The sequence below is a fragment of the Macrobrachium rosenbergii genome, chromosome 30 (assembly GCF_040412425.1).
Source record: "Macrobrachium rosenbergii isolate ZJJX-2024 chromosome 30, ASM4041242v1, whole genome shotgun sequence".
In the NCBI taxonomy this organism is placed as follows: Eukaryota; Metazoa; Arthropoda; class Malacostraca; order Decapoda; family Palaemonidae; genus Macrobrachium; species Macrobrachium rosenbergii.
Genome location: NC_089770.1, coordinates 27942536 through 27965035, shown reverse-complemented (window position 1 = coordinate 27965035; position 22500 = coordinate 27942536). Strand labels below are relative to the sequence as shown.

Sequence of the window (22500 nt, the reverse complement as noted above, 5' to 3'; positions counted from 1 at the left end):
TCTCTCTCTCTCTCTCTCTCTCTCTCTCTCTGGCGTCAGCCCAAAAAAGGATAATGTTTGTTTTTATTATAAAATAGCTCTGAACCATCACTATGTTTACGTGGTCTTCTTGGTAATGCCCTTAACCCTTAAACGAAAAACTGTATATTTATTTAATGGGTAACGATATATGCACACCATGATGTGGCTCTCAAGGGACAATCGAAGATAACTGATGCTAGTATACAATAGATAAAGAAAGGTATATAGAGGATGAATTTGGTCGATGGGAGTCCATGCACTCTCAGGGTGACAGTTCTTATCCGAAGCTGGTGTACCCATACGCTCATAAATGACGGTAATAACAGTATGATAACAGAGGGTCGAAATGGCAAGTGCCGACCCATGGGACGCTATGTACCACCTAGAAAATCTGGCTATAGTACCTTCATTCTGCTGCCTACACATATAGATGCCAGTGGTGGGAGAGGAGGGCCAGGGCTGAACAGCCAAGTCTAAAAGAGGTTTATTATCTGTAAACTTTCGTCGATACGCGTTGGGGATATTTATGGATACGCGATGAATTTTATAATAAGGAGAGGCTTAAACATCAGGGGTCACGCTTCATTGGCCCATGGAGATGAACCCTATTCATATGGAGTAAGCCCAACAAAGGGGCCACTGACTTGAAATTCAAGCTCCCAAAGAATATGGTGTTCAACTGAAAGCAGTAACAGAAGGTAAAGGGAAATACGGATATAAGAGATCGCTTATTAAAAATGGAAACATAAATTAACAAATCAAAAAATAAATAGGTAAAAATGTAAGTAAATTATTAAAATACAGGGATATTTCCAAAGTATCTCGGGGAACTTTCACTTATAAGAGTGAACCCGTTTCCACAAATCTTGAATTGCTCTTCTATATTATCCGAGTCCAAAATGTTTACATTTAATTTCCAGTAATCTGTTGATGTTTTTGAATCTGTAACCTTTATACTTAAGATTATCATTATTATTATTATTATTATTATTATTATTATTATTATTATTATTATTATTATTATTCAGAAGATGAAACCTATTCATATGGAATAAACCCATTCACTGACTTGAAATTCAAGCCTCCAAAGAATACAGAGTCCATCAGAGAGTAAGCAAAGGTAAAGGAAAATATAGAAAGAAGAGATCTCACTTATTAAAAAGAAAAAATAAAATAAATAAATAAATAAAAATGTATTAAAATACAAGGAAAATAGCATTAGGGTAGTAATGCACTGCATCTTCGCTTGAACTTTTGAAGTTCCAATTGCACATCCTCAGGGAGACTGTTCCACAGTCCAATGGTGTGAGGAATGAAAGACCTCTGGAACTGAGAAGTTCGACAGCGAGGCACATTTGCTAGTGTACAGAAAGACAGACATACAGACAGACAAGGGTGAATCCATATAGATTCTTAGTGCTTGTTTGTTTTAGCATGATACATTGCCGCTAAATTATTCAGGATAAAATTCGTGACATATTTGGAGCGGTGTTCGAGCCTCGCGTAACATGTTCTTGGGAATTTATTTACACAGATTTGGTTTACAGCATATCGTGACTTCAGCGGCATTTTATGAGGTCAAGCACAATACAAGATGTGTGTGTGTGTGAGAGAGAGAGAGAGAGAGAGAGAGAGAGAGAGAGAGAGAGAGAGAGAGAATGGTAGTAGAAGCAACTGTACAAAAATGATCCGCCTAAAGAGAGAGAGAGAGAGAGAGAGAGAGAGAGAGAGAGAGAGAGAGAGAGAGAGAGAGAGAGAGAGAATGGCAGTGGAAGCAACCGTCTAAGAATGATTCGCTTAGGGAGAGAGAGAGAGAGAGAGAGAGAGAGAGAGAGAGAGAGAGAGAGAGAGAGAGAATGGCAGTAGAAACAACCATCTAAGAATGATTCGCGCCGAGAGAGAGAGAGAGAGAGAGAGAGAGAGAGAGAGAGAGAGAGAGAGAGAGACTGCGCACATCGCACATCTATAAGAAGGAACAAATGACACAGTATAAGATGTCCCATTTCTTTTCATGTACCCAAACAACTTAATCTCTCTCTCTCTCTCTCTCTCGGCAGTGCCAGATTCGAACCAACTGTTTGCATAGTCTTCGAGACTAATTTAAGCACGCTGATCAGGACTGTGTAGGGTCTGACTGTCAATTATGCTACCTAATCATTCTAACCATACAGGCATTATTTTTCCCCCAGAGCTAAAGTTAACCAAATAATTTATATTTAAATGTGTACATTATTATGCCTGAGGAAGCACACATACACATACATACATATACACACACATACACACACACACACACACACACACATATATATATATATATATATATATATATATATATATATATATATATATATATATATAGGCTATATATGTATGTATATATATATATATATATATATATATATATATATATATATATATATATATATATATATATGCGCGTTACCTTCTTTGTTTTCTGAAATGACACTTCTGGAACAATTTGATAACAATCAAATGATTATTTACAGAAACAAGAAGGGTAGATGAATGAAACATTAAAACTGCTAACAAAAAATGAGCTCTGAAGACGAAAACGGAATATCCCAAAGACTCTTCATAACAAAAAACTAAATACCCGATATCTTAATCATTTTTGCAACTGCTTTATTTTCTTATGGAAAGTCTCTCTCTCTCTCTCTTTTCTTAGACTCCATTATAAACTTCCTCAATTCTCTCTCTCTCCCTCTCTCTTATAAACTGTTACAATTAACTGTCACACCCGGTCTATGTATTCCAACCCTATCATTAACTCTATTTAATAATGCTACGATATATTCTCTCGACTCATAAACCGCCTGAATCTCTCTCTCTCTCTCTCTCTCTCTCTCTCTCTCTCTCTCTCTCTCTCTCTCTCTCTCTCTCCTTTATGCAGCCTTGCCAAGTACGAGCTAAAGTAGCCCTGTTTACGAAGGGGGCCTGGCTTGGCACACATCACTGGGCTGAGTTCGTTTTCTGTTTGCTTACTATGTTCATCTATCTGTTATCAATTATTAAACGTTAGAACAAAGGCTCTTGTTCGATACATTTAAGAATTCTATCGCTCCCTCACATTCACTATTGTTTCACTTACTTAATTGTGCAGTTGCATCACCATGATCTTAAGCACGTCTCTCTCTCCAGGAACTACAGAAAACACACATTATATGTGTATATGTTTGAAGAAGCCAACATCTGTACAGTATCTCGTCTCTCAACACTTCTGGTAAACTTTTACTCAAAACTTTTACTCAATGGCTCATAAACATAAACACTATCAATCAAAGTCTCTCTCCTCTCTCTCTCTCTCTCTCTCTCTCTCTCTCTCTCTCTCTCTCTCTCTCTCTCTCTCTCTATCAAGGTTAGGGCGACTACAGACATATGCTCTTTTACCCAGGGATTTATTTACACGATAATTAGGTGACTGTTGTGGATCATAGCTAGAGTTAGTAAGAGACAGTGTATATATATGTACACACAAATATTTATATAATATATAATATATAATATATATATATATATATATATATATATATATATATATATATATATATATATATATATATATATATATATATAGAATTACTCAGCACACAATCACGTGTGGAACAAAAAAAATTTTTTGACTCGCATCGGGATGGAGAGTAGGTCTTTTAATTGAAAGGGAACGATACTACCAACTGAACCACACACTGCGTGGTTCAGTTGGCAGCGGCTTTGCTTGTGTGGTCCAGCTGGGAGCGCCCTTGCCTTCCAACTGAAAGACCTGGGTTTGATCTCGAAAGTGGGTCAAAAATTTCTATACACATATATATAAATGTATGTATATACATATAACGAGGCTCACTGTTACCTGGTGCCCCTCCCATCAGACTCCTAAGGTTGCTGAAAGCAGGCTCTGGCCTGTATAAAAAAGGTGGGTTGAGAGGTACGACTGAAGACCAATAGAATAAGTTAGCGAAAAATCTCAGCCTACTTAAACTTTATAAGAAAACATTACATTTCTCACATTAAGCCAATTGGTACTTGAAATATACCATAGTAAAATATAATGATCTGGTTCATATTATTATTATTATTATTATTATCATTATTATTATTATTATTATTATTATTATTATTATTATTATTATTATTATTATTTGTTGTTGATGTTTACTGTAAGCGTGTGGTCGTATCATCTTAACTGATTAGTTGTCTCGGACACAGCGTGAATCGTTGTACCAGATGACGAAATCTCTCATTTTCATCTTTTGAGGAATGTCTTCCATGGGTATACAGTGTGCTCTCTGTCTGTCAGTCTGTCTGTCTCTTTCTTTCCCTTCCTGGCTCTCTCTCTCTCTCTCTCTCTCTCTCTCTCTCTCTCTCTCTCTCTCTCTCTCTCTCGTTGTACGTAACCCATTATTTTTCTTCCGTGGCGCGGGTATGTACAGTACGTAGGTACAAAGTTGCTCGTTACTTCGCGTATCTATCTATCTATCTATCTATCTATCTCTTTCCTGTCAGGGTTACATAAGAGTCAAGCGCCTACCAGGCTGTAATATTGGAACGTTTCATTCTCTCCTGCCGCCAGCTTAACCGCCCCCCCCCCCACCCCCTTGTCATCCCCTACCCCCATCGGACTGAAATAAATGATAAATAATGCTAATATTATAATATAACGGTTCACACAGATCCGTGATTATTTATTCGTTTCCTTCAGTTCCTTGACTCATTATTTCAGTCTACTGCCAAGTTTTGGAATTCCCTTCCTACTTCTGTTTTCTACGATACGTTTCACCTTCCGTTCTTTTCTGGTTCCATTTCTTGGGTTATTTGGATCTGGGTTGCTTGCAGCTATTAGCCGGTTCCATTGGCTTCTGCATTTCAAAGGAATACTAGGGACTAGCATAGAGCTTAAGTCATGTTGGAGACAACGAGATCCCAGCAGCAGCAAACTTCCACTCATTTTCAGAGTGGAACTGAACCAGTTTCCACTGAGCTCTGCATTTAGACGGCAACACCGAGGACTAGCACCAAGTTTAAATCGCGTTGGAAACAACGAGAGGCCGCTCAGTTTCTCTTATTTGCCCGAGAGGAATAAGACCTGTTACCCTGCTAAAAGTCGGGTCAGAAATAACCGAAGGAGAGAGACAAAGTGAAGAGAACTAGCAAAGGACAAGTGGAGAAGACCACTTGCTTGACATGTAAGAAGTATTTTAGGATTACTGAAAAAATTCTGGAAATTCCACACATTTTTACGCATGCGTATTCAAATGAACAATCCAAATACATCACGGTAAGGATATCAAATTATTATTAATTATTAAATTATCTGAAAGACTTACCGGACCCAGGTGCGTCACAGAGCTACTGCAGGTATAGCGACAATTTTTCTTGACTGGGCATACTTCGCCGCAGCGTCCTCGTCTGTCGTTTACTTCGAAGTCTTCGAAATTGCCGAGATAATTTGAGGTGAAAGAAAAGTAAGAATAAAAGAAAGATTGTAATTAAAATCAAAATAAATCAACGATAAGAGTGGCGTTATAATGATGGACCAATGATGGCAGTGCCATAAAAATGCTAAAGTGTCACAGGTCTTCCTTATTAAGGCGTCCAGACCATTCTTTTACCGATATATATATATATATATATATATATATATATATATATATATATATATATATATATATATATATATATATATATATATATATATATATATATATATATATATATATATATATATATATATATATAACCACAACCCGATTTGGGTCCTTTGTGGGTTCAGGCTACTGACGAAAACGCGACAGGAGTAAGTTTACATGCTCGACGTGCAAGACACGCAAAAATAATAATAGAGGGAACGTTGAACACAAAAGGGCGCCCCTTAATTTATGACTAATTTATGTTAAAGAAGTAAACTCGGACGCCGGGTACTCGAAACTGCTTGCCATACTAGCACTTTTTTTTTTTTTTTTTTTTTACACCAGACTACTCTGTACGGCCGTCGGAGAAAGACTGTCCCACCTTTTGGGTCATCATCTCAAGTGTCCTCCCGACAGGGCATCGGCTATTCCCGATGGTGATTGGTTGTTTTCTGGCCCCATAAATCGGGCGGGCTAATCAGGAAGGAATCTAGAGACACTTCCCTGGCACTCCAAGCCACGCTAAGATGTAACGAACTTTTTCTTACAAGGTTGGAGGCCGCAGCACTACCGCAACTATGTTGTCCGTTAGTTCAATTCACAAAGGAACACAATGTCAACTAACTCACAAAGAATTAAGCTCTTTGCCGGAGGGGTAGTTATAATTGCTCGAGATCAGTTCATATATATATATATATATATATATATATATATATATATATATATATATATATATATATATATATATATATATATATATATATATATATATATATATATATATAATAAAGACAAAATCCACGAAGGACAGAGAAACAATGGAGTGCTGAGGCCTTTCGACTTGTCGTCCTTTACAAGTAAAGCATAAGACTGCTAGGTAAAAACGACAATTCGAAAGGCCTTGCAGCACTCCATTGTTTATCTTTCCTTCGTGAATTTTGTCGTTATTTATGTATTCATCACGTTCCATATTTTCGTGATTTTGTTATACATACATACATACATTTATATATATATATATATATATATATATATATATATATATATATATATATATATATATATATATATATATATATATATATATATATAGTGTAATTATCTCGACACTTAATTCGTGAATCTGAACAAAATTTTGCAAAAGGGTCGACCATGGGCCAAGGAAGGCATGATCAAATTTTAAGATACAAGTGGATTTGTACCTGGATCCTGGATGTTTGATTGTTTTTTTTTTATTGGACATTGTGACAGGATATTTTCATCGGTGAATGGTGGACTGCAAGCAAATTATATGGAATAGCGATCTGTGTCTCCAGGAAGAACGTGTAATACTTTAATATGGATTCGAATACAGAAGTGGATCCAGAATGTTTTTCCATAATTTGCCAGAGGCAGTGATACTTCAAGCAGCAGTAGATGGATTTCAAAGAAATTCTTTGGAAAAGTCTTCTGTATCTTGAGGAAGAATTTATAAGATATTAAAATGGTTCTGGCTCTAGATACAGATCCAGGTGAATTTGTAGACTTTGACGTTGTTGGTGTGTCATTTCAAACAGCCATTTTTGAATTTCAGAGGAAAATTGTGGAATAGTGAACGATGTACTAAGGATGAGAAAATATTTTAAGATCAGTCTAAATATGGATCTAGATAAAAAATTTTTCAGAAGGAGCCGTTGACAGACATGGTTTTTTTTAAATGAAGTGATCTAGTCTTTGATGAACATGAGCTTAATGGTTAAAAATGTTGAGAATTTGTTGCTAGAGGCAGTCGCTGCAGTAGTGATGGTATGGAATGAGTTTCATTCTTGACATTCTCAACATTTTTAATCATTAAACTTATGTTCATCAAAGACTGGATCACTTCATTTAGAAAAAAACATGGTCTATCAACGGGCCCTTCCAAAACATTTTTGATCCAGATCCACATTTAGATTTATCTCAAAAGACTTCTCATCCCTGGTACATCGTTCATTATTCCACAATTTTCCTCTGAAATTCAAAGATAGCTGTTGGAAATGACACGTCAACAAAGTGAAAGTCTAAAAATTCACCCTGGATCTGTATCCAGATCCAGATCCATTTTAATATCGTATGAATTCTTCCTTAAGATACAGAAGACTGTTCCAACGCATTACTTTGAAATCCATCCACTGCTGCTTGGAGTATCACTCTGCCATTGGCAAGTTATGGAAAAAACATTCTGGATCCACTCCTGTATTCGAATCCATATTAATATATTCCACGTTCTTCCTGGAGACACGGATCACTATTCCATATAATTTCCTTGCAGTCCATCAGTCGCCGATGAAAATATCCTGTCACAATGTACAGTAAAAACAAGTAAAAAATGCGCCGAAGTTTCTTTGGCGCAATCAAGTTTTCTGCGAAGCATATAATGCTGTATGAAACTCTCAGCCACTGCCCATGAAACTTTCAGCTATGGCCAGGTGGTGGCCTGTGTTTTTGCACCTATAGTGCTGCCAGACGCACGATCATGGCTAACTTTAAACTTTAATAAAATAAGAACTACTGAGGCTAGAAGGCTGCAATTTGGTATGTTTGATGATTGGAGGGTGGATGATCAGCATACCAATTTGCAGCCCTCTAGCCTCAGTAGTTTTTAAGATCTGAGGACGGACAGAAAAAGTGCCGACGGACAGACAAAAAGCCACCTCAATAGTTTTCTTTGACAGAAAACTAAAAGAAACAAACAGGCACTGGTGATGACACAACCTCCTTCCAACTCCAAGACTGGGAGATGAATTAGAAATGGCCTCTGGGATTAAGTAGTTTGAGATTAGGCCAGCATGAACATCATGCACAAAAACTGCTACTGCTATTTTGTCTACTATGGCTATTTAATTCTTCTGCTGCTACTGGGATCACTATTTCAATTATTACAACTCTTGGTATTTCTACAACCATAAAATTTTGATAAATAGTACTTTTTTGTGTATCAGTATTAATATCGATAATGGCAATCATAATCCTTAATGATAATGATAATACGAAATAAGCACTACTAATGCAGCAAAGAAGAAATCTACAGTGAGAAAATAGTGATGATTTAGGAAGAGAGTGACGCAGACAGCAACCCATTTGAATATTGAATTAAAATGATGCCAAAAAAACCTCCAACCAGCGCTCGACAACACTGGTCTCTCTTTTAAGAGCTGGTGGTCGGATCGCTCCTCTCTCTCTCTCTCTCTCTCTCTCTCTTGTGTACACTCTCCCGCCATCTCCCTCCTTCTCTCTCTCTGTTGTACACTTTCTCTCTCTTTCTCTCTCTTTACATCTGGTGGTCATATCTGTCCTTCTCCCGCTTTCTCTTGTACGCTCTCTCTCTCGTTCGTGTACACCCTTCCGCCCTCTCTCTCTCTCTCTCTCTCTCTCTCTCTCCTCATTCTCTCTCTCTCTCTCTCTCTCGTGTACACCCCTCCGCCCTCTCCCTCTCTCTCTCTCTCTCTCTCTCTCTCTCTCTCTCTCTCTCTCTCGTGTACACCCTTCCGCCCTCTCCCTTCTCTCTCTCTCTCTCTCTCTCTCTCTCTCTCTCTCTCTCTCTCTCTCTCTCTCTCTCTCTTTCTTGATTTCACCTTTGATCAACCCTCCTGGATATTAATATTTAACGTGTATCAAGCTCTCCATTTGTGAACATTACGCATAACATTTCATTTTCGAGGAGAGAGAGAGAGAGAGAGAGAGAGAGAGAGAGAGAGAGAGAGAGAGAGAGAGAGAGAGAGTTCTATCTCCTGGCGATGAAAGGTTGCCCTGTTGAGACCTTCGCGTCTTTTAAAATTATGCAATGGAGTTACAAAACCTTAAGAATCAATCATTTTTTCTCAATCTCCACTCCTGCCTGCAGCTTACAACAGTCAACTGACTATTAGGTACATAGTTCACAGCTTAGATCAACAAAGGAACAATATAGTTAAAGATTATCCTTCTGTGGCCTGAGATAGAACTGGAGAGAGAGAGAGAGAGAGAGAGAGAGAGAGAGACGTAGGTCATATTTACAGACATTGTGTGCCTTTGGTGGAGTTACAGAGAAAAGTGACAAAAGTCATATGAAGCAGCAATCGCTCTTCCTTTTGCAACGTAACCGAGAAGAGGAGGAGGAAGAGCAGCAAGTTCAGAGTGCATACCACCGCCTACGCCAAAATCGAACAGGAAACAAAAAAATCCTGGTCCTCATTCGCATTTTGATCCATCTGGAAATCTGATTAGCTCCTCCTCGGCCCAGCCCCCATCCCGCCATAAAGCTCCAATGGAAACCACCAATAAACCTTGAAGATATCTTGCGGACACACACACACACACAAACAAACAAACAAACAAACAGAAGCGGTTGAACGCATAGTCCCAGTTCAGCTAATTTTTCGAATCAGTCTTCCCCCTCATAAGAAGTTAGCAACATTGCCACATCCACTTCATCACCAAACATTTTGCTAATTACCGCCATGACGCTGCATTAAATTTATGAATTTCAACTTTGTTTGATTTCACCGCTATCCAGTAGAATGAATGACATGAAGACCCTAAGTACAGCAATGATTGAATGTATCTTTTTGTCTGATTCGTTTACTTGTGGTGAGAGAGAGAGAGAGAGAGAGAGAGAGAGAGAGAGAGAGAGAAAGATAAATGACGTGGTTTTTTTTATTTTTAAGGTATTCTCAAAGTCCAGTTTGGCAACTTTTAAAGAATAATTATAAAAAAATGTTTATTCGCTAAATAAACAATGATTTCATTACGTGTTTATTCATTATCATGATGATGAACTAAAACCCGTTCTACAATAATGATAATGATTTCGCTGTTCATCATACAACATCATCCCCAATTATAACAACATCAAGCGCTTCATAACCTCACATCATTCCTTATAATGACAGTGATGACAAAAGACGTAGGAACTGTGGAGACGCCACGGCGAGTTTTTTCCTTTTTTTTGTGGCTGTCTGTCTGTACCCTCATCCTGATAAATGATATGTTAAACTTCATAATCTCTGGCAACACTGCTATGTCTGTTGATGTAGCTGTGATTCCGAAGGGAAGAGCTACAGCATTTCTACGGTGACAGAGATTTGATCCTGAAACATTTGTCTGCTACCACAGACATTCAGATACAAATGCCTTGTAGCATGGCCGTCAATTTCGCAGCTGGGAAATTAGGTAGTTTAGAAAAAGCTGCTGTTATTTTTACCAGATATTACCAGATGCAAGCTTGTTGCCAGTAAGCATCTGGAAAATCTGGCAACTCTTCTTCAAGAGGGCGTGGCCTGAGTCCAGGCTTAAAATAAAAACTCTTTATCTTTAGTGAAGCTTTTTTTTTAATCGGATATTCTAAAGAGAATATCAGCCATATGAGTTAAAGAACCTAAAAATTTCCAACGTGAACTTGTCATTCAGTCTCAGTATATCACGAAATTTGAAATGACAATAGGAAGTAGTTTTAATTTAGTTATCTGAATGATAAAGAAACACATCAGCATATAAATTTCGAAATAAAATTAACAGACTAACATAAGTTTCTGTGGGTGCCTCTCTCTCTCTCTCTCTCTCTCTCTCTCTCTCTCTCTCTCTCTCTCTCTCTCTCCTCCAAATTAATACTAAAACAAATGTTGATTCTAAAAGCATTTAAGATCAAACAAAGAAATTGTGGGCAATCTACTGGCCTTGGGCATGCCATGAATTCCTAGAAGCCCGAGTGAGATTAAGCTTACATTTAGTTCTAGATTTTCAAGACTAGAGTTGAAGACTGGTGAATGTGTAAAGAACGTAGCGCCAATAAGGAAATTCAGATAGATACTGATATCAAACATAATTCAGTAGAGACATTTTTTCATGGCCTTATTCAGTAAATTCACACACACATATCTATATCTATCCATCTGTCTATCTATCAATATATATATATATATATATATATATATATATATATATATATATATATATATATATATATGTGTGTGTATATGTGTGTGTGTGTGTGTGGGATATCTAAATATTATTTTGAGTAATTTTAAACATGCAATTTTTTCATATTCTGGCTGTAGAGAACCACAGTTTCTACAAATATCCGTATAAAATAAAAAAAAAACTTTGCAACACCACTCTAAAATATAGAGTTAGTAAGAGAAATCTATATGACAACTAGAAAGATTTATCTAATGAAACAAAAATTCTAACTCCACGTCTGAATCCTGATCCATTTCAAAATCTAAGGCACTTCCTCTTGGCCCAAAAACTACCTGTCCATAAAATTTCACTTAATTCCATCAACAGCCTTCTGAATATAAGTGGAAAAGACAGAAGAACACTAATCAAAATAATGATGAAGAAAACGTAGTCTCCATCTAGCTACACTGTAAGAGTCAATTAAAGAAAACTGCATTGTAACTAAGCCCTCTGAGCATTTCCGCCCACTGTCAATAGACAATTCCAGATGCACTTTATCCTCAGGATATATAAATAATCAAGATTTGTGACTCACTCGATTCCCACAGGGGAAACTACATCGGATTTCCATCTCAGATTAGGCTCAATACACTTAAAATTATTGGTCGAAAGTCCCTTTATAATTGCCGCCAGTAAGAAAGCTGGACGAGGTTATGCATTCAGCATGAATGTTAGTTTTCCCGTGTCTCCTGTCAGTCTGTTTATCTTTCATCAGCACCCACAGTTGTTTCATGTTACTCATTTTAGCACACAAGTGTCTACAACAAACAACTATGTTGTGTTGCATATATTATTAAAGATTACTTTTTTTTACAAGATAAACATGATAATCACACTGCAATTTACAGTCTTTTATCTAGGATTGAGATCTAAATGAATGTACAAACTGTTTATCTCCCTGATATCTCGAAAACAAATTGATGGATTGCGATGAAATGTTGTGGAGGGCTGGACTATGCACCAAGGAAGATCTGATTCGATTTTTGAGGTGGGTTCGATTTCGGATCTTCTTTTTTTTGGTTTTCGGCTGAGGTAAATGCTCCCCGAATCCCTTCGCGGCTATTCAGTAAATGTTATCATTTCTTTATTAATCACCTAGTTTAATTATCTTACTAATGTACTAATTTATTCTCTTAAATCTGAAAACGTTATTTTCATCTTCACTTTGAGAAAACACACACACTTTTAAACTAATACATACTTACAGACACACAGACACATAAACATATATGTTATGGAGAGAGAATATTTACCAAGAAAGTATTACATTTGGTTGGGCCGTAGAAGAGTGACTCAAGACAAGAAACAGTGCCCACCATAAATCACCTGCCCTTGAGAACAACACACAGATTTAGTCTCGAATGTCCTTTCTAATATAATTGCCCGTGAAACAAACACCGTCTGTCCGATTCCTTTTTCCCTATACAATCTTCGAGAGAAGGTCATCTGGAGTCGTAGTGTGGAAACACTCCTACCGCCCTCTTTTCCGAGGGAAACTTCAAGAGATAAGCCCCACCTACAAGAGGTAAACTTAGGTTGTGCCAACCAGTCAAGTGCCATCACTGCCATAGGCCTATACGCCCAAGGAAAGTTCCAATAGCCAATACCCGATGGCCAGCAGAAATTCCGTAGGCCAACCTCCAAGGTTGAAATGAAACAGATGAAGGAGGTGCTTAGTAGGACTTAGCAACACACCTCAAAACATGACGTCACGGTTGACACCAAAAGAAAACACGACTTATAAGGGCAGGAAAAGCAGCGGACTAGCAGTGACAGGAAGAATTAGAGACTGGGCAGTCGGTGTGCTGGAGTGTAAGGTGTCGCCATGAGTCGTTAAACGAACTTGGATTTAAATCTCTCTCAAGGCAGTCAAGTGACGAAATTCGAGGCTGACTTACCATAATCGACTCCCCTAAGAAGCAGCATAACCATATGATGGGAGTTTATAATCAAACCTGCTATGTGCTTCTGTTAAGAATCCCGATGATTTTGTTTTATTTTATTCTAAACATGTTCCTCGAAGAGTGAACGCCCACGTTAAAACGCCCTTGTTATGTCTACCTGAGTTAATCCATCAAGAAGGAGGGCCGATTAAAAATATTTATATATATTTATATATATATATATATATATATATATATATATATATATATATATATATATATATATATATATATATATATATATATATATATATATATATATATATATATATATATATATATATATATAAATATATATCACAAGATAAAAGATAAAACTAGACACACATAGTAAGATTTCTTTCTTATACAAACCAGAATGGATCCTCCCTTATGTAATCAAGCATAATGCACCCATATATTTTCCAGTTCCTTTAGTGAATTTGGTACTGAAAGAGTCAGTATGAAATCCTACAGTTGAGAGGTTTCATAACACACCTATAGTTGCATTTTTCCATAAATATCTAATATTTAATTATATGAGAAAAAATGACATACCAGGGAATGTCAACGAAACTGAAGGAATAAAAATGGTATTGACTCTTCCCGTTGTTAAGTTCAACCTGTAAGGGTATGTCCACACTACAGTAAAATATTTCCCAACCCACATCAACAACTTATCAAATGTGTATCACACAGGTTGAAAACAAACCAACGACCGGATGTATAGAACAAACCACTGGCAAATGGTGGATATTCATGTGAAGCACTGGTTAGGGCTACCAATAAGTTGGTGGCATATATTCAACCAGTTTTGTGATGTGTGTTCAGTAAGTTCCCAACATGTGTTTAAAACATATTTTACTGCAGTGTAGATGCATCCTTAAGGTATATCCACAAGACTTCATAAACACATGTTGGCAACTTATCACCTCCCCCGCCACAACACACACACACACACACACACACACACACACACACACACACTCTCATCACAAACAGGTTAAATACAAGTCAGCGAGCTGTTGGTAGTCCGAATTAGTGCTTCATACAGTTATCCAGCATTTGTCAAAGATTTGTTCTCAACTTACAGTCATTGACTTGTCATCAACCTGTTTGTAATAAGTATGTGATAAGTTTCAATATGTTTATGACAGTATACACTGTAGTGTTGATGCACCCAAAAAATATCATTGTGACCTCTGCAAAAAGAAACAAACAAATATTTGCCTAATACGTTTAAAACTACTATATCAATTTACAGTACCTTTGAAGTATTTAGAATAAAATATTCTCTTTGATATAAAAACATCATTACTTCTTGTAGGCTATATTATTATTATTATTATTATTATTATTATTATTATTATTATTATTATTATTATTTTGTTGGAAAGAATGGCAATCTGTAGGCTGTTGAGCCTATATTGTGCCTTCTCAGCTTGGTGTAGAGTTTCTTTGTTTCAGCAGATAAATTATACAGAAGCTATCCGAGGGCCATTTATTATCCTGGCACTTTGGTAGTCCTTGCTTCGATTAGAATGGCACCATTAATGTGCAGAGTACTGGGAAGGAAAGGAAGTGGATTTGAGTTTGGGAGAAAGATGGGCTGTCTCACACTTGCAAAAACCTTTAATGAAATGAAATAAACTAAATAAGATAACAACTAAAAAATAAAATAAATTACCATGAGCAAAAATGAGGAACCTTTGGTGGCCCACTTACCATCCTCCCTGAGGGAGATGTGTTTTCATGTTTGTCCCTCTCAGAGAACTGTAAATTATGGTGGTGATTAGTTGGCTCTATGGCTCGTGTCTGCCCCTGAAAGAAGAACTGTACAGTTGAGTGTGAGGGTGTCTGATGGTGTTGTGTTAGCATATTTCCCTCATGGGTGGCTCTTCAAGATTTTCACCTGAGAGGAGGGTGGGAGATCAGGAAGTTCCTTGTACTGTGTTTTCTAGGATGAATGCAGTGGTCTGTGTAGGTACCTGCTTATTGTCAGGGAGGTTCTGCTTGAGAAGCTGCATCTCTGGACATTACAGTAGGTATTGTATGAGTGACTGACTTACAGCTAGATCACAGTACTTGCATGGCCTGTCTTCATTACCAACCAGTTGACAGCTGCAGAGATATCCTAGCCTTATCCTGTGTATGATAACAGAGTGTTTTAGGGTAGTCTGCTTGGTGATGTCATGGGGCTTAAATTTGTGACTTCAAGGTACCACTTGGCATTTCTTGAGTTTCATAGATACTGCTGCTGCACTTCACTTTATTCTTGAAGTCTGGCATACCTTTTTGCCATTTCATTTAGTTGTGCGAGAGATAGTTACATCTTTATGCATGCTGAAAACACTTTTGGATAGGGTGTCAGCCTCTTCATTTCCCTGGATCCCCACATGACTAGGTATCCAGTTGAGGACAACCTGCCTGCCAGAGGCTTGATGTGACTTGGTTACTGATTCGATTGCTGATATCAGTGCCACACTTTCTTGGGCTTGATCACTTTAAATGCAAGGATTGCCACTTTGGAGCCTGTATGTACTGTCGTGTGCACTTGCTTTTGGCTAGAGTCTTCCAAGGCTTTGGAGACTGCTGTTAATTCTGCTTGCAGTACTGAAGCATTGTTGGACCACCTCCAGCTTCCTTTGAAGTTTTGTGCGACCACTGCCACTGCCGTTCCCAGTATTTGTGGGTCAAGTGATCCATCACTGTAGTGTGTGTTTTCAGCTTCTGTGCTCTTGATTGCTGTCCTCATCTGTGTTGCTATGCATAGTTCTTTGCTTGCAGGTAGCACTGTAAATTTATACTGGATTGGGTCTTCGACCCAGGGTGCTGGTTTTCAGTATCCCTCAGGTGAGACATCCTTTGTCATGCTTTTAACTGCATGTTCAGTTGTCTCAGAGTCTGGAGTAGGCTGCCAGTTTGCATTTTTGAAGGGTTTAATTCCTCATGCAGGTTTATGCATGCATGCATTTTGTCTTTTAGCAGTCTTTCCCTGTCTCTTTTGATGGTTTTGTACAGTATAGCAGCATTTATTTGACATATCCTTTGGGTGAGAGATTGTAGCTGTGTCTCCACACTCAGGAGATATATTTTTGTCTACACCGGGGGCCCCAGTATCAGTCTCATGGCATTGTTCTGGATGACTTCCCAGTCTCTGCTGCTGATCTTTCCTGAGACTTGTCAGGAATGGTGCTGCATATTCTACTTGCTCTCTGATAGTTTGCATGTAGAACCTTCTGAGTATGTGATATGTAACTCTTTCTTGCAGAGTCATGAACCTATTTAGTGCATTGAGTGCCTTTCTTCTTTTGACCTTGAGGGGCTGTATCTCCTTCTCGGGAGATACTGGTTACAAATGCAGACTCCTAGATACATGTAGCTGTCCACCCATTCTACAGGGTCTCCTCTGAGCAGAAGGTTGGTTGGAGTTTGACCATACTTTATTTCCTTGGCATTCATCTTGTTTATATTGACCTTAAGTCCCAGTTCTGTGCATTTTTTGTCTATTTGCTGCAAGGCATCTTACATCTTGTGGAGTGGTCACTGAGGACTTGTGCTGACAATGCAGATGTTGTCAGCATATATAAAGACTTCTATTCCTTGTGGTAGTTCTAGGCAGGCTAAATTCTCCAGTACAACATTGAACAGGACGGGGCTTCGAATACCTCCCTCGGGACTCGGGAGTGCTGTTTTCAAGTGGGTAGTACTCTACCATTTTGCTCTGGCTTCTAAATTCTGCATATAGCTTTTTATCCAGTCAAGTAGGTTGCCTTGGATTTTCTTTCTAACTAGGGAGGAGATGATAGTTGCAGCACTGGTCAACTCATGCCTTTTCAAGATCTAGAAAAACCACTATGAAGCTCAAGCCATTTATGGCGCATAAAAATCTGTGAGACACTCTTGGGTACCACCCTTCCCTATAGGCATAAAGCCTAGAGTGTAAGGGCTCTGCCATCCATACAAGCTTGTTTAGGATCATTGTTTCAGCTACCTTCTCCTTGCAGCTGATAAGAGATATTGGGCTTTAAGAGCCTGGCTCCTGGGGATTTGGAATTGGTTGCATGTCTTGTTGCCCCCATTTCTCCAGCCTGGTGTGCTCTGAGTAAGTCTTGTTTATCAGGAGGATATATACCTGCTTGGAAGGGTCACTCATGTGTCTCAGCATGCAATAGGTGATTGCATCTGTACCAGGGGATGTGTCTGTTTTCCCATTGCTGAGTGCACTGTTTAGCTCATTAATAGTGGAGGGTGTATCTGTGTTGTCCAGCATATTGCAGGAAGTGTTGAATTCTCTCCACCTTGAAGGGATAAGCTCTCCTAGTTTTTCCTGTGCCATTCATGGAAGTTTGTGTGACTTTGTCCTATCTCCAAAATTTCTGGCTAAGTTACTGGCTTCCTCTTGAGAGTTGGGATGGGTAATCTGCACTGTATTCCCCTTGCCAGCTAATATTGCAAGAAATTTCCAGATTTGTGTCACAGCCATGTGTCTGCTGATGCTGGCACACCATTCGTACTGTGCTTGCAGTTTTATCTCTTTCATCTCTGCTGTGGCATGGGCTATCACCTCTCTGAGGAGTCAGTGCATGTCATCCGATGGGTTTTGTTAGAAGAACTTCCTGACTGTTGACTCTAGGGGCCCCATGGGTACAGACAGGGAATATTTATAGCTGAAAACAGGTTTACAGAGAAGGTTGGATGATTTTTGATTGGTTGGTCATATTCAGAGAGCTCTCCTATTGGCTGTGAATCTGGCCAACTGATGGGGACGCTGATTGGTTGACGATGGGGGCCTCTGCCCATGGCTCAAAGAGGAGGGCGGCTGTAGTGTTGTCTCAGGGGCGCGCCTCATTGTTCTTCTGATGGTGGTTGGCAGGAGGAGGGTTTCCTGAGTGACACTGAGAGTAGGTTTCCACTGAAGAATGTAGAGGGCCTCCTTCTAGAGGAGGGGGTGGTGGTGCATGCTGCCGACGAGAATTGTGGTATTCCTTACAATCTGCTAGCATTGGGGGCATTGCCATCTTTCTTCATACAGTGTTGGTACACTGCCCCTTCATGTAGATGGATGGTGATCCTCTAAGAGGGGCATGTTGTTGTCATTCCAGTGTAAAAATGGTGGCTTCTATTCTCGGGGTAAAGTATTTGCTAGACCACTCCACTCCTCTTCATGGGATCACTGCTGACAAAGCGGTTATTCTTCACGAGGTACTAAGCAGTCCTCCGATCCTTATAATTGGTTGTATGGTGGACCATTGTGTCTGCTTCGCCAGGGCTTACACAAGCCCGAATGATGTTCTTCAGGACTCACTTGTCCCTCTTAAACTCCGTATCCAGGGAGGGCAGTGGGAGAGGGATCGGCCGACGTAGGCATTAATTGCCGATGTTTTGAATTCATCTGTGTACTTTCCATTGCCGCTGAGGCATAGCCCGATTTCAGGTGGTGTCCTGTAGACCTTCGTCTCGAAGCCGTGGTGAGTGTTGGTAACTCGGACGTCCAAGAAGGGGACTGTGTTATTAACCGTTCCCTCGCTTATTATTATTATTATTATTATTATTATTATTATTATTATTATTATTATTATTATTATTACCCGTAAAGAAAGACTACGGAAGATAAATGTAAACAGCGCGGAAAGAACGATACGATTATCAAACTGAATAAACATACAGGTACATAGATAAAAAAATATACAAAGAAAAATCATATACAATTATACAAGCATGCATTAGGCTTCCCAAACCGACCAAGCGAGAGGTTGCAAAGCAAAAGCACACAGCAAAAGAAGCAAACGTTTACAGACGTCAGAGCTTAATAAAGGGCAATAAGTGTGTGTCTTGAAAGCACCTTGTGCTAGGCAACACTCTTCAGATTTAGAGTTTCCTCTTTTATTATTTCAAATGTGACTTTATTTCTCTCTCTCTCTCTCTCTCTCTCTCTCTCTCTCTCTCTCTCTCTCTCTCTCTCTATATATATATATATATATATATATATATATATATATATATATATATATACTTACTGTATGTATATATATACACACACACTCACACACACATATATATATATACATGTGTGTGTATGTACTGTATATACATGTATATTATTAATTTACAGAGCGACATTATACATATGTTTGCTTATAAAAATAATGAATTTATATTCACTATTGAAATACTAACAGCATTTTTATCAGTAAGAATAACTGGTTATTTCATGTGTCATACATGTTTTCATAAGACTATGAAAATACTAAAAAATATCAAGCCATACTGGTATTCACTTAAAAATCCTACTAACACTACTTTTGCTACTAATAATACCGCTACTACTAATACCGCTACTGCTACTACTAAAAATAGTATCAGTAACAACAAACCATACTTTATTCTTTGAAGAATAATTATTCACGAACTCAAAAGAGGATGTGACCTTTAATCCTTACACAAACTTTTCGCTCTTTCTTTCACCATCACTCCTTCAGATTGTGAGTCATGAGAGATGGCTGGTTCGGGGAAGGAAAGAGAGAGAGAGAGAGAGAGAGAGAGAGAGAGAGAGAAAAAAAAAAATTGATTTTATAACTTCAGAAAGAAAGAAAAAATATAGGGAGGAAATAGCCAAATGTCCATGAGAAAGCAAGAGAGAGAGAGAGAGAGAGAGAGAGAGAGAGAGAGAGAGAGAGAGAGAGAGAGAGAGAGAGAGAAACTGATTTTATAAAATGAGAGAGAGAGAGAGAGAGAGAGAGAGAGAGAACTGGGTTTATAAAATGAGAGAGAGAGAGAGAGAGAGAGAGAGAGAGAGAGAGAGAGAGAGAGAGAGAGAGAGAGAGAAACTGATTTTATAAAATGAGAGAGGGAGAGAGAGAGAGCGAACAGTCATAAAGATTAAAAATGAGAAGGAGAGGTTAGCCTTAAGAAAATAAACAAGCGAGAAACTACACATAAAAGAGTAAGAATAGAGAGAACACATTTAACAGCGATAAACGAGAGAGAGAGAGAGAGAGAGAGAGAGAGAGAGAGAGAGAGAGAGAGAGAGAGAGAGTTATGAGGAAGTCAGGATATGAAAAACACATAAAAAGTTAAAGATAAAACGCGAGACATAAAGCACCGAACGAAGAGAGAGAGAGAGAGAGAGAGAGAGAGAGAGAGAGAGAGAGAGAGAGAGAGAGAGAGAAATATCCTAGTAACCGGGAACCGGTCAGTTGAAACTGAGGATTCTACAATCCCCAGGAGTCCTTTGAGAACAAGGGACTCCTTTTGCCCAAGGAAGGACACACACAAGCCAAATAATATAAAGGACCAGGGTCGGGGGTGTGGGTGGGGGGGGGGAAGGGAAGGAGGCTGATAGAATGGGAGGAAAGGAAAGGGAGAGTCAGGGAATGAGGAAAAAAAAGGGAAGAGGAGAAAGAGGTAGGAGGGGAGAGGGGTTGGGGGGGGAGAAGGAGGAACAGGGGTGTGGCGGTTGTGGAGATTAGTTTCTTAGAAGCTTGAAGGAAAAAAGCTTGAAACTTTTGAGAAGCTTTAGCTTTAAACAGCATGAAATTTCCAGTCTGAAAAAGATTTCGGAGGAAATTCCTGGAAATATTAAGGAGAAAGATTTAAATCGACGATGGCTTCAGAGTACTGTGAGACGACGGTCACCGTAAGAAAGTAATTAAGGCTGAACCTCATTTGAAGAAAATTTCCAAGGCATTCGCCATTTCATAAAGGTACAAAAGTGGTTCATATTATATATATATATATATATATATATATATATATATATATATATATATATATATATATATATATATATATATATATATACCCATTACTGACATGATATATTAATCAATGTGTACGTAAAATTTTCTCGAACGTTATACCAGTGGAAACTCTTACCTAAAGCAACCAAAGGTACGTGATACAGATTTATCTAACCGCTGATCTTTCGAGCACTCATCTCTATATTTGGAAGGGGAGCCAATCTAGCATTTTAACAGGAAACACGTGGGTATGGACGGACCAACTTCAACTTCAATGCCCACACGTCCTCAAGAATTAAGTGGAAATCCACTCTTAAGTCTCTCTCTCTCTCTCTCTCTCTCTCTCTCTCTCTCTCTCTCGACGATATAACAAGCGTGCTCAGCTCACATACTGAGTAACCAGCGTTCGATTCTTGAGTCAGTCGAGGATGGACGACATGGGCTCGTTGCCTAAAAATCGACTATGACTTAAAAAGTGATTTATGTATCTAGCTGTCCTTTTCCTCTCTCTCTCTCTCTCTCTCTCTCTCTCTCTCTCTCTCTCTCTCTCACACACACACACACACACACCCGCACACACACAGCAAGAGCAATATTAATCTGTTGATCACTATCATTGTTTAAAGACTGGAGAAACTCATGCATAACTGGTTCAAAATCCCCACTGACTTGAAAAGCAAGAGCCCACAGAGAAAACTGGCAACAGAGAGGATAATAAGTGAACAAACAGGATATTTCAACAAGTATCAGTATTAACGCAGAGGACCAATAATGTCAGAACAACTGGCCTCCAAAGTGGTATAACGGTTCCTTTTTAAACTTCCGGCATTAGGAGACGTTTCACAACTTCTCTGCAGATACAATTTATGAACCATGGGTAGAATGTGCATACTGACGCCCAGGAAAGCAAGCAGCACGCACCAGTACTTATGAGCAGTGTTAGTTTATCGCTGAAATAGAGCTTGTAGAATATGGCCAAATAGGATACCCCAGCGATGACCTGAATCCTGATTACCGTTACTCAAAGTTCTTTAAATATGCGAGTAATCGGAGTATATTTAAAGGACCCTGCTGTTACTGAATCATCTGGAAGAAGGGAACAGTCGCTTGAAACAATTTAGCTCAAAAGACAAACAAACCTACAGAATTGTTGACATCCATCCAGGACACCACCTGTGACCTCTCTCTAATATTAGTCCTCATTGCACAACT

General features: G+C 38.6%; 1 protein-coding gene across 6 annotated transcripts in view; it reads left to right on the top strand.

The window, feature by feature from the left end:
* LOC136855144 (caskin-2-like) overlaps window positions 1-22500 on the top strand; it is a 56972-nt gene that overhangs the window by 14070 nt on the left and 20402 nt on the right. Inside the window, exon 1 of one of the 6 annotated variants that reach the window (XM_067132035.1) lies at window positions 12490-12612. The exons of the other annotated variants lie outside the window; for them this stretch is intronic. Within the exon in view, the coding sequence (XP_066988136.1) occupies window positions 12580-12612 (33 nt within the window). The 5' untranslated portion in view covers window positions 12490-12579. Of the gene's footprint in view, window positions 1-12489; window positions 12613-22500 lie in introns of those variants that run through there. 6 annotated transcript variants of the gene reach the window in all.